At 41.4% G+C, this 15,598-nt stretch overlaps 1 protein-coding gene across 8 annotated transcripts in view; it reads right to left on the bottom strand.

The window, feature by feature from the left end:
• The window catches only part of LOC138761939 (N-myc-interactor-like), a 48,242-nt gene that overhangs the window by 30,818 nt on the left and 1,826 nt on the right, over positions 1-15,598 (bottom strand). For all 8 annotated transcript variants that reach the window (XM_069934953.1, XM_069934951.1, XM_069934955.1 and 5 more), the window contains exons 3-4: positions 7,959-8,051; positions 1,411-1,569 (exon numbers count right to left, since the gene is read on the bottom strand). In XM_069934953.1, the coding sequence (XP_069791054.1) occupies positions 1,411-1,569; positions 7,959-8,051 (252 nt within the window). The remainder of the gene's footprint in view (positions 1-1,410; positions 1,570-7,958; positions 8,052-15,598) is intronic.

Here is a 15,598-nt window from a genome sequence, read left to right as displayed (position 1 = left end):
GGACAGTGAGGAAGGCTTTCAAAGCTTTCAGAGGAATCTGGACCAACTGGAAAAATGGGGCAGAAAATGGCAGATGGAATTTAATGCAGACAAATGTGAGGTGTTGCATTTTGGAAGGACAAACCAAGGTAGGACATACACAGTGAACGGTAGGGCACTGAGGAGTGTGGAGGGATCTGGGAAAACAGATACACAATTCCCTGAAAATGGTGTCAAAGGTAGACAGGGTTGTAAAGAAAGCTTTTGGCATCTTGGCCTTCATAAATCAAAGTATTGAGTACAGGAGTTGGGATGTAATAGTGAAGTTATACAAGACATCGGTGAGGCTAAATTTAGAGTATTGTGTGCAGTTCTGGTTGCCAAACTACAGGAAGGATATCAGTAAGATTGAAAGAGTGCAGAGAAGATTTACTAGGAAGCTGCTGGGTCTTCAGGAGTTGAGTTTCAGGGGAAGATTAAATAGGCAAGAACTTTATTCCTTGGAGCATAGAAGAATGAGGGGAGATTTGATAGACTGTATAGACAGAGTAAATGTGAGTAGGCTCTTTCCAATTAGATTAGGAGAGATAAATACGAGAAGACATGGCTTTAGAGTGAAAGGGGAAAGGCTTGGGGGAACTTCTTCACTCAGAGAGTGGTGGGAGTCTGGAATGCGCTGCCATCTGACGTGATAAATGTGGGCTCACTTAGGTTTTAAGAATAAATGAGACAGCTTTATGGAATGGGTGCAGGTCAGGGGGCCTAGACACAGATTATAAGGGCTGAATGGCCTGTTTTCTGTGCTGTAGTGTTCTGTGGTTTGAAGATGTAATCTAGGATTGAAATGGAGGGATTTGGGTTGCTGCTGGAAAAAAGTTTGTGTGTAAATAGTAAATAATCTCTTCAAACTCCTTTCACTAATCCATGCAACAGTTTCCACAATTAGTTATCAGTTTTCCAGGTCGTAGTGTTTGCAGTAAATGTCTTTTTCATTATCTGGGGGCTTATAATCTAAACGAACTCTGTTCAATTTTCAAAACCCCCTTAACTTCTGCCCTTGTCATGGAAGGACATTAAATGGTGAAACAACTGGAGATGATTGGGCTGAGGACGGTGCTTGAAGAGCAATGCAAAAAAGATGATTTCTAACAATCCCAACCATCTGCATCGGCTTCGTACAATTCCTGAAAGTGACCCATTTTTGTGCAATCAGAATCAGGTTTATTGTCAAAAACACGTTTCCCAATATATGTTGCTTTGCGGCAGCAGGTATTGAGCACCTTGGGTTTAAAATTGCTACAAATGAAAATTCTGTAAAATGCAAGATTTAAAACAAAAACACCCTAGAAAATTCATCTTTGCAATTGCTTATTTGTTTCTACCTCAAAGTTGAGCTGAAAAAGAAGATTCTATTCAAATATAATTTCTTACCTTGAAGGCCTGCTCCATCTTCTCACGTTTGTTTTTGTGACTTTCCTGTTCAATATTCAACTTGGAAAGCTCATTAAGAGCCTGCCTTTTCAGTTTATCTGCATCCAACTTTTCACAGGTTAGTTCCGACTTTTCCTTTTCTACTTTGTCGATTTTCCTCTATTCAAGAAGGCAAGACAAATTGGAGAGTACCTAATAGATCTTCTGCCATTATTTTTGAAGTATGTTTCAAAATACATTTTACAAACTTCACACACACACATGACCCATTGAATTACATACAATAATCTTTATATCCAATCATTTCCCTTGGAAGTCATTAAAAGAAGAATATTTCAAGCCATTAGACAGGCTTGGATGAAGTGAGGACATGATTATCACCTCCACCATTGTTATTTGAGCAATGACTACATTGGGACTGAAAGTGGGGGAGACCCCCCCCCCCCCCCACCAGCAGGGGATGTGTTTGGTGGCTGCAAAGAGAAAATAATATGACAACAGACTAGAAGGGCTGAACTGGAGCATCTCTGATGTTTGCAAATTGGATCTCCTTTAAACTCCATAATTTGCTTCAGAATTTCTTCCCTGTAACACTGGAGAAAAATCAGTGCATGAATATCTATCATATCCTTTCCTTGGATTTCTCCAGTAATATGCTTGGCTCCTATATCTTAAAAATGAAGCACATCTAACTTATTCCTTATTCACCCAAGCTCTTTCTGGTTGTCTTTTTTTTTTCCATGGAATCCTATTTTCCCCCTCTTTTTAACCATTCACTGAAAGGAAATGATGGACACATGTAAAGGGAGATATTAGTAAAGAAGAGTGAAACACGAATGTCTACAGACACCTTGATTGAAGTAAAAATGCAATGCTGGAGAAACTCAGCAGGTCAGAGTACTTTATGTAGGAGAGCTGTAATGTCACAGACTAGCAGCAATAGAAATTCACCAAGAGACTGTTATTGTTTTCTTTCAAAACAATATATTTATTAACAACTACTAATAATGTAACAATTCATCTAAACTTAACCCCCAACTATGGGTGAATATACGTGTGTGTGTCTGTGTGTGTTTGCGTGCGCGCAGCTCTCCCTTTCTGAAAAGTCAGTTCATAGTTCAGTCTTTTAAATTCTCTCTAGAAACTCAAGCTCCTAAACTGATGTCCAGAAGTAGTTACAAAAGAGATGGGAGAGACTGAATCATCGGACTGCTGAAAACTCACAAAGCCTGGTCGAGTTTCTTCTCGAGAAATGTCCTTTCATATGAATGGTAGTCAGAATTCCCCTTTTCCTTGTGTAGGGGAAAATAAATATGTGCATTCCACAATTCTTCCAAAACCCCAGCACAGGTCAGTCGAAATGACCATCACAATGGTCACTAATCAATGCAGGAACTCTACTGCTTCCTTTAACCAGATATGGGCCAATCAATGTGACCTTTTCTTAGGTCAGAGTGTGGTTCAATAATTTGCCTGACAAGGAGAATCATCTGAATTGTCCATTTCACACAAAGCCACTACACCTCTGTGTTCATGAGATGACCAATGGTCAAATCTCCTGTTCCTTTAAGTATCCCCTCATGTGTCTCTCTTCCCACCTGTGTTCCTGAATAATGTAAAAAAAACCTGTTCTTTCTCGTCCTAGCACAGTCAGTACCTGATTGTTGCCACTCCGTTCTCTCCGGAGTCATGAATGGTCGCAGCTGGTACTAGCCCTTGAATTGACAGTCACTAAATGAAATGGGAGCTCGTAATAATACATAAAGGGAGATATTTATCACCATGTGACAATGCATGACAAAATGTGCACCCACTGGATGAAAAATATCAGAAAATTCTTTCCCCAGGCAAACTTTACTCAGAAATATTTACATGTTGATGTTTCTTAGTTTCTGTTTCATCCATATTTCTTGAAAGAAGATACAACCTGGTCCAGTGTTAAAATAAGTCAGTATGAGCTTTTGTTAATAAATACCACTATTTGCAGATAACAGGAGTTTCAAAGTCAGGCAAAACTACCATGTTTTAAAAGAAGAAAATCTATTGCTACCTTCCCAGAAACATGAAGTATTTATATTGGGCATAGAATTTAAAGGTGGTAATGGTATATCTTTGAATATCCATTTGTGCAAACTACCACAATGTGAAAGTTTATTGACCTCATTGTACAAGTTTAGATGATCACATTAATTGTTACAAGCAGTTTTCTCTTTGCTGTATTTCTTATTGACATCAATGGAACATTGGGCTTTTAACAGCACACACTGAAATCAATAGGTTTACAATAGGCATAAGAACTACCTAGAGCAATAGGAAACATATCAGCTCCTGTCTGAGCAGTGACATGGATACGTTCCAGTTCACCTATTGTAGTAACAGGTCTACAGTGAATGCCATCTCACTGGCTCTACACAAAGCCCTGAAACACCTGCAGAGTGAAGATGCATATACCAGGATGCACTTTATCAACTACAGTTAGACATTTAACACACTATCATTCCCTCAAAATTTATCAGCAAACTCGAAGACCAGGGATTTTAACACCCCACTGTATAACTGGATCATGGGTTTCCTCTCCTCCAGACCACAATCAGTGAAGATTGGTAAGAACTTCTCCACAATCTCCATCATTGTTGGAGCACCACAGCGCTGTGTTCTTAGCCCCCTGCTCTACTCACTTTACACCTTCTACTGTGTAGCTCACTACAACAATAACACCATCTACAAATTTGCCGATGATACCAGCAACAACCTTGCGCTCAATGTCACCAAAACTAAGGAGTTGATTGTTGACTTCAGGAAAGGAAAGCCAAAGGTTTACAATCCAATGTTTATTGGAGGATCAGACAGAGGTGAAGACAATGAGCAAATCCAAGTTCTTGGGAATCACTATCTTGGAGGATCTTTCCTGGACCCACTACACCAATGGCTTCATGAAGAAAGCATGTCAGTTCCTCTCTTTCCTCAGAAGTTTGCAGAGGTTTGGTATGATACCAGAAACAATGGCAAATTTTTGATGGTGGAAAGTGTGCTGACCGGCTGCATCATGGGAACACCAATACCCCTGAGTGTAAAGCCCTCCAAAAGGTAGTGGACACAGCTCAGGACATCACAGGCCAAACCCTCCCCACTATTAAGTACACAGAGAACACTGCCATTGGAGGGCAGCAGCCAGCAACATCAAAGACCCACATCACCCAGTACACATTCTGTTCTCACTGTTGCCATCAGGAAAGAGGTATAGGTGCCACAAGACTCACACCACCAGGTTCAGGAACAGCCGCTACCTCTCCACCATCAGAATCCTCAACAATAAACTCAATCAGGGACTCATTTAAGGATTTTTATTTGTCCACTTTATTGATTTTCTTTTTGTCCTCTCTCTCTTGCAGTCAGTTGTTTACATTTGTTATCAGTTTACAGTTCTTGGTTTGTTTAAATTTTTACACTGTGTACACTGTTTATTTTTTTGCTGAATTAGTGGTAATTTTGCTGCGCCTGCAGGAAAAAGGAATCTCAGGGTGTCATGTATGTACTTTGATAATAAATTTGAAAAAACAAAGCAGCTGGGAAGTAATATATTATCCAGTGTTTGATGCCATGTATTAACTTTTACTTTGAGTCTGTAGTTAGGGTTGCATGTATCCTCACAATTTCCATTAGAATAATCCAGAACGGGATAGAAGATAAACATGCATAAAATAGGGATTACTTAGGTAGAACAAAAGTTAATTTTCTATTTTGAACAAAAATAATTTTATATGAATAATTTTCAAAACAACATGGAAAGAGCAGTGCAATGCGACTAATTGGTTGGCATAAAAGGTTGAGTGGGTTTTATATTTACAAGATATGGATAATATACTACAATGTAAACAGTCATGCATAATGACATTGGTATGAACCCTCTGTCAGATATGATTGGTCAGAACTGCAAATATGTTTCTTTGCTAGAAATGGCTGACAGAATTTCAAAGACCAGATTACTATCTATGTTAATTATATCCAAAGGCCAGAGCTCAAATACTTGAAATTAAACATTTTAAGTTGCATGCATTAAATCATACTATTCATATTCACCCTCATTTGTGGAAAGTCAACGACACTCAAAAAGAGTTTTCTCTTTAAATAAAATGTTTAAAAGAAGTTTTCTCTCATGTGATCAGAAAATTAATAAAGAATGACTGCAAGATTGCAACAGGTGAATACAATTTCTCAGTCTTTGTTGAGGAAATTAGAATGTGTCTTGCATGTAAGATGTGTTTCTCCAAAAAGGATATTGGTGGACAATTCAAGATCAGTGTTAATCTGAGGGCATAGTGTGATCAATACCAACAATCATTGATACTGAACTGATTAAGTAAACAAAGATAATAATGTTAATAGTGTTGTGGAACACACAATCAGTTTGAAAAATATAGGAAAACAAACAACCCATAAAATGATGATTAAATTGAATTGTTTATTGTCAAATGCTTCTGCTGTGGACCTGCTGCAGTTGGACACTAATTGGAGAGGGTCAAGGCTGATAGGCTGGAATTAATGTGAACCATGACCAATCTCTCAAAGCACACTTAACATGTCAGTGATACTGAAAAATGCAGAAAATGTAAAGTAGTCTGAGTGAATACTCTGGCTAATCTGAACAAGAGGAAGATCACTGAACCAACCAGTCTGATCTGCTGGAGAAAGTCAGCAGATTGTCCATCATCCAAAGGAAGAGTAATCAACATTTCAGGCTTGGCCCCCTCGTCCTATCCGTGTCCTGCTGAGTTTCTCCTGCGCATTTTGGTATTGCACTCGAACCCAGTGTCTGTAGACTTTCCTTGTCTGATCCCGTTTAGTAAGTGTATTTGTGTTATTTCTTTGTAAATATTTGTTGTAAATGACTGATAAATCATTTTTTTTTTCAAAACTTCCTCACCAATTTGATTTGCTGTTGAATTTTTGGGAAGGACATTTCTTCTTTGGCTTGGCTTCGCGGACGAAGATTTATGGAGGGGGTAAAAAGTCCACGTCAGCTGCAGACTCGTTTGTGGCTGACAAGTCCGATGCGGGACAGGCAGACACGATTGCAGCGGTTGCAGGGGAAAATTGGTTGGTTGGGGATGGGTGTTGGGTTTTTCCTCCTTTGCCTTTTGTCAGTGAGGTGTGCTCTGCGGTCTTCTTCAAAGGAGGTTGCTGCCCACCAAACTGTGAGGCGCCAAGATGCACGGTTTGAGGCGATATCAGCCCACTGGCGGTGGTCAATGTGGCAGGCACCAAGAGATTTCTTTAGGCAGTCCTTGTACCTTTTCTTTGGTGCACCTCTGTCACGGTGGCCAGTGGAGAGCTCGCCATATAACACGATCTTGGGAAGGCGATGGTCCTCCATTCTGGAGACGTGACCCATCCAGCGCAGCTGGATCTTCAGCAGCGTGGACTCAATGCTGTCGACCTCTGCCATCTCGAGTACTTCGACGTTAGGGATGTAAGCGCTCCAGTGGATGTTGAGGATGGAGCGGAGACAACGCTGGTGGAAGCGTTCTAGGAGCCGTAGGTGGTGCCGGTAGAGGACCCATGATTCGGAGCCGAACAGGAGTGTGGGTATGACAACGGCTCTGTATACGCTTATCTTTGTGAGGTTTTTCAGTTGGTTGTTTTTCCAGACTCTTTTGTGTAGTCTTCCAAAGGCGCTATTTGCCTTGGCGAGCCTGTTGTCTATCTCATTGTCGATCCTTGCATCTGATGAAATGGTGCAGCCGAGATAGGTAAACTGGTTGACCGTTTTGAGTTTTGTGTGCCCGATGGAGATGTGGGGGGGCTGGTAATCATGGTGGGGAGCTGGCTGATGGAGGACCTCAGTTTTCTTCAGGCTGACTTCCAGGCCAAACATTTTGGCAGTTTCCGCAAAGCAGGACGTCAAGCGCTGAAGAGCTGGCTCTGAATGGGCAACTAAAGCGGCATCGTCTGCAAAGAGTAGTTCACGGACAAGTTTCTCTTGTGTCTTGGTGTGAGCTTGCAGGCGCCTCAGATTGAAGAGACTGCCATCCGTGCGGTACCGGATGTAAACAGCGTCTTCATTGTTGGGGTCTTTCATGGCTTGGACATTTATTGTACTTGAAAATACCAAAAATATATTTCCGATTCTAATATGCCCTTCGATCTGGTCAATTGTTTCGACAGTTTTCTTGTAACTGCAGGTATATGCTGCTCAATCTAAATCCACACCAAAATTGGTCTAAATCAGTGGTTTTCAAACTTTTTCTTTCCACCCACATGCCACGTTAAGCAATCTCTTACTAATCATAGAGCACCTCATTGACTCATTATGTGCATGGTTTCATAACTCCAAAGGAAATGGGCCAATAACAATTTTTCTCAAGCAAAATATTTGGGTCTAGAGCAGAGATTCTCAATCTTGTCTTCCTACTCACATCCCACCTTAAGTAATTCCTTACTAATCACAGAGCACTTATGGCATAGGGATTACTTAAGGTGGGATGTGAGTGGAAAGAAAAAGGTCAAGAACCACTGGATCACAGGAACTAATAAAAGATGTGCTGTACCTGCCATTTTTCCAACTCTTCCCTTCCTTGGCGAATTTCTTCTGAATCAATGTCATGACCTTCATCTTCAATACAAGTAATTTCCTGAAAGGACTACAAAAAAATGATAATGAGAAGTAAACACGAATGTCTGCAGGCACCATGGTTAAAGAAACCAACATTTTGGGCTTGAGCCTGAGAACCCTGGTTCTGAGATAATAGATCAAGCAGCTTCTGAACAGACAGAGTAACAGAACAGACATTTCATGTAAAAAAAACCTTTCGTTCCAACAAGAAAATGTTACAGATAAAATAATTGATCAACTAATTATTTTGGTTCCAACTAAAATGTAAATTATGGATTTAATTTAAAATAAAAAAAATACATTCAGAAGATTATATACAGGAATTGAATGGATGGTAATCACTGAACAACTAAAGACGTTCCCCACAATTTAAAGAATTTTTCTTGACAACTGAAAGCTGCATTGACGGTTAGATTCTTTTCTACTCTCTGTCTCTCATTACGTACTCAGTAAGTTTTTATACAAGCATTGTGGTATCAGTGATGCAGTCAATTTAATTTGCTGACTTGTGATGCCTGGAAACAACTTCAACAGAACTATTTTTCTTTATCTGAAAGGTAGAAGGATGGTATGACTTCTGTACTGAATACCAGCAAGCTAATCACCAGACAACTGTACCTCTAACCATTTCCAAACTCTTATTTTCATCCCTGCTCCCCATTCCCAAGATAACACCTCCTGTCCATCAATTTCCATCCTTCACATTTCATGGATATTTTGATGCGACAACCACGTTCATTTTAGTGTTTTTCCAATGGCTATCAGGATCTTGAACCTCCCCTGACTACCCCAACCATAAAATACACCAGGACCACAAGCAGACGCATCTGCACTATTGAAATGCCATTTTTTTCCTGGCACTAACCATAATAAATAATAAAACAAATATTTATATATTTCTATATTAGGGTGATGTCATGTATAGTATTTGTTGGTGTTTTTTTAAAAACAGAACTTATTTGTTTGGCTATAGCAGTAAGAATGTTGGTGCATTTGCACACTGAACTTGTGTGGACAATAAACACATTACCATTATTGCCTCTGGAGGTCACGGTTCACTATTCCGTTTCCACCAATATCCCCTCTGCATTACTCACTCCTTCCACAGGAGATGTAACATCTGCTTTATACAAAAATGCTGGAGAAACTAAACAAGTCACACAGCATTGCACTATACCAGCGTCTGCAGACTTCCTTGTTCAACTCCATTCAGATGCAAGATCTGGCTTTTTACCTTCTATCTTGTAAGAGCCTAGTGCCCGAGAATCTGTCCAAAAGAAGCAATAACTTACTTATTATTACTTGCTACTCATGCTGCAATGTTGTCTACCTTGTGAAGACAGAACACAAATTGGATAACTATTTTGCAGAGCACTTCTGTTCAGTCCGCAATCATGACCCTGAACCTCCAGTTACCGGGGTGCAGTGCTAATTTTTTTTTTTAGGTGCCGGAGCTCACCAAAACAGCGACAAGTAGTTCTCATGAGACCTGGCCTTGGTGGCCGCCATGTTGTATTTGCTGCTGTATAATTGATAGTGAACTGAAGGACTGAAGTAAGATGACTGGTTTTTGAAGAAACAAATGCGTCCAGAATAGGGAATAATGCTAGAGGGAGGTGGGGGTTGGGGGGGGGGGGAGGGGGGTGTGGGCTCTGCTGCCACAAGGTGCCGCCTCCGTGAGGTGCCTGAATGCCCCTGAAGCAGCCCGGTGCGATGCTGGAGGGGTGCCAGAGCAGTGCTCCGGTGAGCTCTTGCCCCTCTGCCAGTTACTTACCACTTTATATTCTTTGTTTCTCTCCAAATCAAACCCATCTTCAGCTTTTTCCCCATGCTAGGAAAGATGATGGTAAACTCAACAAATGGCATCTCATTTTCCAGGTTCAGAACGGAGTTATGGGAACCATGCAGAAATAATAGTATGGAAACACACCCTTCACCCAATCAACAATCAACCACCTATTTACATATCACCCAATTTTTAATCCTCGCCAGATTCATCATCTCACTCCAAATTTTACCAATCACTTACATACAGGCAATTTATAATTCCAAGTGAACATCCACACTCGCATATTTTAAGTTTTTTAATATATTTAGAGATACCGATGGTAACAGGCTCTTGTGTCCCGCAAGCCTGTGCTGCCCATATACCCTCATGTAAACAATCAACCTACTAATCCCATATGCTTTTGAAAGGGTGGTAGGAAACTGGTGCACCTAGAGAAAACCCATGTAGACACGGGAAGAACATTCAAACTTCTCACAGACACCACCAGATTTGAGCCCAGGTTTGCTGGCGCTGTAATAACCTGATAATAACCATGACCCCAACTGTGCCTTTAGGATGTGGGAGGAAAATGCCATTTTTTTCTTCCACTACAGTAATTATTTTTATTTTCTACGTTTTATGCTTATTATCTATTCTGTATAGTCATTTTGTGAAGCCATTCTCAACAGGGAGGCACAGTACATTTCAGCAAAAGTCTTATTTTCTTCACACTCACGTAATACAAATATTTTAATGTAATCAGTAGCAGTACGGACGAAACAATAATTTGACTGTTTCACAGGGAAGGAGCCCATGAGCTTTAAGGAGAATCCTAGGGGGACCATGGCCAAAAAAAGGTTGAGCATAACTGATTTAGTTATGTAATTGCTTTTTTTAAAAAATGAAGTAATGTTTTGGCCGTAGCAAGAAAGAATTTCAGGCACATATACATTGTACTTATGTGTATGGCAATGTTATCATTATCAACAGATAGAGCCAGAAGTCGTCCATCCAAAATCCACACAAACATGACTTGAGGTTGGGTTAAACCTGGGTCTTAAGCACTGGGAGACCATGGGTGCACCAACTGTGTGCCATTCACCCGAGTTCAACTACTTTGGATGTGGAGGATTTCCAGCAAATTCATTTCAGATTTTTTTTCTGCATTTTTTCCTGCAAGGTTAACATTTTGGGAGAAAAAAATGTCATAAACTAGTGGACATGTGTGATATTTCTTTTATTGTAATAAAGAAACTTGGGTTCTTTTATAATAACTACTTTATTAGTTACAGTTACTCACAACCTCGTGACGGCATCCATTTTGAACCTACTCCTAGATGCAACAACTCATCTCCGCCTCGCTCTAGTGGTCAGAATCATCATTACAGACATTCATTTAAGGTTGTGTAAATTTTCTGGGCACATTTTAGGTAGGTCATGGATCAGCTTTAGTTTGGGTATCATGTTCAGTTCAGAGATGTGGATTGAAGGATTTGTTCTTGTGCAGTGCTCTTCCAAGACCTACGCCATCCTTTGCTCATTTCATTTCTAAACTATATCCTCTTTTATGATTACATTTCTCCCGGTTCTCCACCCATTTGCCATCTTCTCTTCTCATCCCTTCTCCTTTCCCTGCATTTTAAAACCTACTTATCACCAACTAATTTTGTTCTTATGAAAATGTTAAAGTTGGGCCAAAATGCCTGTTTCTGAGCTGTAAAACTCTACAGATATTGCTCTGTGCATAATGGCTGCCCTGTTTATAAACATCATCTTGCCAGTGATTGGTTAGAGCATTCTGGGGCAATTATACATTTAAAGTTAGGATCAAATGTAGTTGGTTTATTTTCCTGTCCTCTAGTTTCTCGTCATAGATGTTACCTGACCTGTTGATATTAGCAGTAATTTATATTTTAATATGAAAGTTCCATCATTTGCAATATTTTATTTCTAAATTAAGAACTGATGTTTAAAAAAAGCCAAGTTAAAAATAGTTTGACTTGTTTTAAAAATTACAACTCCGAGTATCTGAAATGGTCGGACCGGGCCTATGTCGGATAAACATTTTTTTCCAGATAACTGGTCATTTTATAAAAACATCTGAGTAGCAACAGCAAATCACTTTTATCAATGTTTAAATAACAACAAACAACAGGGAAGACTTTTTAAGCATTAAAATAATGTTTAATTCTCACTAAAAAATGCTGGCCACAGCACTGCTGCCGATCACCAAGACCTCCCAACCGCCACCACTGATCACTGACCCCACCACTGCTAATAATCCCGGGGGAGGCTTCCCAAGCCGGAGTTGGAAAGTTGGCATGGTCCTGTCTCCCCAGTTACCTGAGCTCCTGATGCCCGAGTCCCGATTCCAAATCCTACCCTATGCCTACCGGACAAGCACACCAGGGAGTCCAGTGTGCAGGTGCAGTAGAAGGCTGAGGGGAGGAGTCAGTGTCGGGAACTCCAGTGTGCCGAGGAGGGAGGGACAGAAGGGGATGGGCGGGAACCCCACTAAGCCAGAGGTCCCGCTCCTGCACAGGAGGCCGTTCTCCTTGATGATGCCAGGACAGGAAAATTGGAGAGAAAAGTCAATAGGGGAAGGTAAAGAAGAAATGGAAAGAGAGAGGGGAGGGAGTTACCTGAAACGAGGACAATTGTCGTTCTAATTTCATGTTGGGTGAATTTTTTTTTAACCTGTGAGTTTTGGATAAATGAGAATTTCTGATTTGTTTCAGATATCTTCATTTATCTGTCTTTTTTTTAAAATGAGGATTTCAAAAAATCCGATTTCAGATAACCGGAGTTGTACTGGTACACAATCCTTTATCCGGAACCTTGGGGGACAGTGTGTTCCGAATTTCAGATGTTTCTGGATTTCAGAACAAAAACCAGCTGCCTCAGATTTAAGCCCACCTGGATTGTGCTGTTGTATCCACCGCCTTCCAGTGGCGCTGGCATTACTCTCCCCCTCGCCCACCTGAGTCGTGCTGCCATCTCTTCCCCCCCACCACCCAAGTTGCGCTGCTGTCTATCTCCTCCTGCCCACCTGAGTCACGCTGCCGTTTCTCCCCCCTGCTCACCCGAGTCACACTGCCATTTCTCTCCCCCCTGCCCACCCGAGTCGCGCTGACTTCTCTCTACCCTCCTGCCTGCCCAAGTCGCACTGCTCTGTCTCCCCACTGCCCTAGTTGTGCTGCCATCTCTCTCCCCCGCTCACTCGAGTCGCGCTGTTGTCTCTCCCCCTGCCCTAGTCGCACTGCTGTCTGTCTCCCCCCAGCCACCTGAGTCATGCTGCCGTCCCTTTCCCCACCTGCCCACTCAAGTCGCGCTGCCTTCTCTCTCTCCCCCCCGCCCGTCCAAGTTGCACTGCCGTGTCTCCCCACCACCCTAGTTGTGCTGACGACTCTCTCCACCCCACGTCCACTCGTCGTGCTGCTGTCTCTCCCCCCCGCCCTAGTTACACAGCTGTCTGTCTCCCCCCCTCGCCCAACCTAGTTATGCTGCCATCTCTCCCGCCTGCCAAAACTAGTCGCTCTGCCGTCTCCCCCCCCACAACCTAGTCGCGCTGCTGTCTCTCTCTCTCTCTCTCTTTCCCTCCACTGTACCAGCACCATGGAAAAAATTGCCGGTTTTTGGAGCTTTCCAGATTTTAGATGTCCGGATAAAGGATTATGTACCTGTACTGTACTATCTTTCTTCCCTCTGAATCGGAACTGAACACCCATTGCAAAATTTCAGCATAAAATCTAGGCCAACTTCTCAGTATTATCCTCAGCATATGGTTTAGATTAGATTTGAAATAGAGATTCTATTTAATTTTTTTATATTAAAGATTCCAGATCACTATGTTTAAAAAAAAGGAGTTTTCAAGTTGCTTGGTCAATGTCATATCTTCAACATGAAAACAAAAAAATAAAATAGCAGATATTCTACACTATAAAAATCTAGATCAGCAAGTCAGGCTGAAAGCGGCAGAGCTAATTTCAGACCTTTGTTTTATGTTTTTACCAGATGTTATTAAATCGTCATTTGTTCTTTGTGGATAAACTGGGTCGTTTTCCTTGAAGAGTAGAAGGTTGAGGGTCTTGAAAGTGGTTTATAAAATGAAAAGGTGCACAGACAAGATAAATAATCAGTGTCTTTTTCCCAGAGTGTGGAAATCTAAAACTAAAGGGCAGAAGATTCAGGTGAGGGAAAATATTTAAAGGGACTGGAAGGTAATGGATATATGGAATGATCTGCCAGAAGAAGTGGTAGACTTGTGAACAAATGCAACATTTAAAAGACATTGAGACAGATACTTGAATAGGAAAGGTGTTTAGGGATAAGACAAATAGGTAAACGACTGTGAGAAACATGAAAATCTGCAGATGCTGTGATTACAGTAAAAAAGCTGGAGGAACTCAGCCAGTCTTGCCATGTCATGTCCGTCTATTACTGACGTTTTGGGTTTGAGCCCTTTCTCAAGGTGTGAGTGAAAAAAGTCAGACATCTCAATTAAAAGCTGGAGAAAGAAAGGCAGAAGAATTGGTGGAGCAACAGACAAAAGGTATTAATTGGATATAAGAGAATCAATTTTGGCTTTGTGAAATGAAAATGAGAGAAAATGGTGGGGGGGGGGTGAGAGAGAGAGAGAGAGAGTGCCAAAGGAAAGGAGACAGGAAGAAGAAGATGGAGGTGGTTGAGGTTCTAATGGAAACCAGAGAAGTCCATGTTAATGCCATCCAGTTGGAGGGTGCCCAGACAGATGATGAGGTTTGTTTCTCCAATTTGTGGGTGTCTCAATCTGGCAATGCGTGAGACGTGGAGATACACGTAAGCAAGGGAATGGGTGGCCACTGGGATATCAATGCTATTGCAGCAGACAGAGCCCAGGTGCTCAATGAAGTGATCTCCGAGTCTGTGTCCAGTCTCTCTGATATAGAGGAGTCTTGATCATATGAGAGAGAGAGAGAGAGAGAGAGAGCATTCTCATGTTTATAATGCAGAAAGGCTAAAGCTGATTATGAACTTTTTATTTGCAAAGAGAGCAAAAGACCATTAACCATTGGGTAAGGAACACGACTCAAGTTAATGAATCCCAAGAAAATCCTACGAAATGTTCTTGCATGGTGAAAATTTATTTGATTATTCTGCAAATTTGAAGTTTGTCTGTATAAATGTGTAAATTGGTAGCCATGAGGCAAGACTCCCCTGTGGTGAGACCAGCTACTTCTGGCACTGCTGAATGGCGAACAAACAACAACTTTGTATTCAATGTCACAAAACAAAGGAGTTGATTGTTGACTTCAGGAAGGGAAAACCAAAGGTGTACAATCCAGTGATCATTGGGGTAATCTTTTCTGGATGCAGCACACTAATGGTATCATGAAAAAAAGATGTCAACGCCTCTAATTCCTCAGGAATTTGCGGAAGCTTGGTATGACACCAGAAACCCTGGCAAATGCCTACAGAGGAATGTGTGCTGTCCGGTTGCTTCACCTTCTGGTATAGGGACACTAATATCCTTGAGTGTAAAGTCCTCCAAAAGGTAGTGAACACAGCCCAAGCAAAACCCTCCACAACATTGAGAACATCTACAGAGAACATTGCCATTGGAGAGCAGCAGCAATCATTGAGGATTCCCACCACCCAGCACATCCTCTGTTCTTGCTGCTGCCATCAGGAAAGAGGTATAGATGCCACAAGCCTTGCACCACCAGGTTCTGGAACAGACAGCTGGTACCTCTCCACCATCAGACTCCTCAACAACCAAGTCAATCAGAGATTCATTTAAGGACTCTCGCTTGTGCACTTTGCTGATT

Source organism: Narcine bancroftii, chromosome 4 (assembly GCF_036971445.1).
Source record: "Narcine bancroftii isolate sNarBan1 chromosome 4, sNarBan1.hap1, whole genome shotgun sequence".
In the NCBI taxonomy this organism is placed as follows: Eukaryota; Metazoa; Chordata; class Chondrichthyes; order Torpediniformes; family Narcinidae; genus Narcine; species Narcine bancroftii.
Note: the sequence above shows the minus strand (reverse complement) of the source record. Positions and strands in the feature narration are given on the sequence as shown.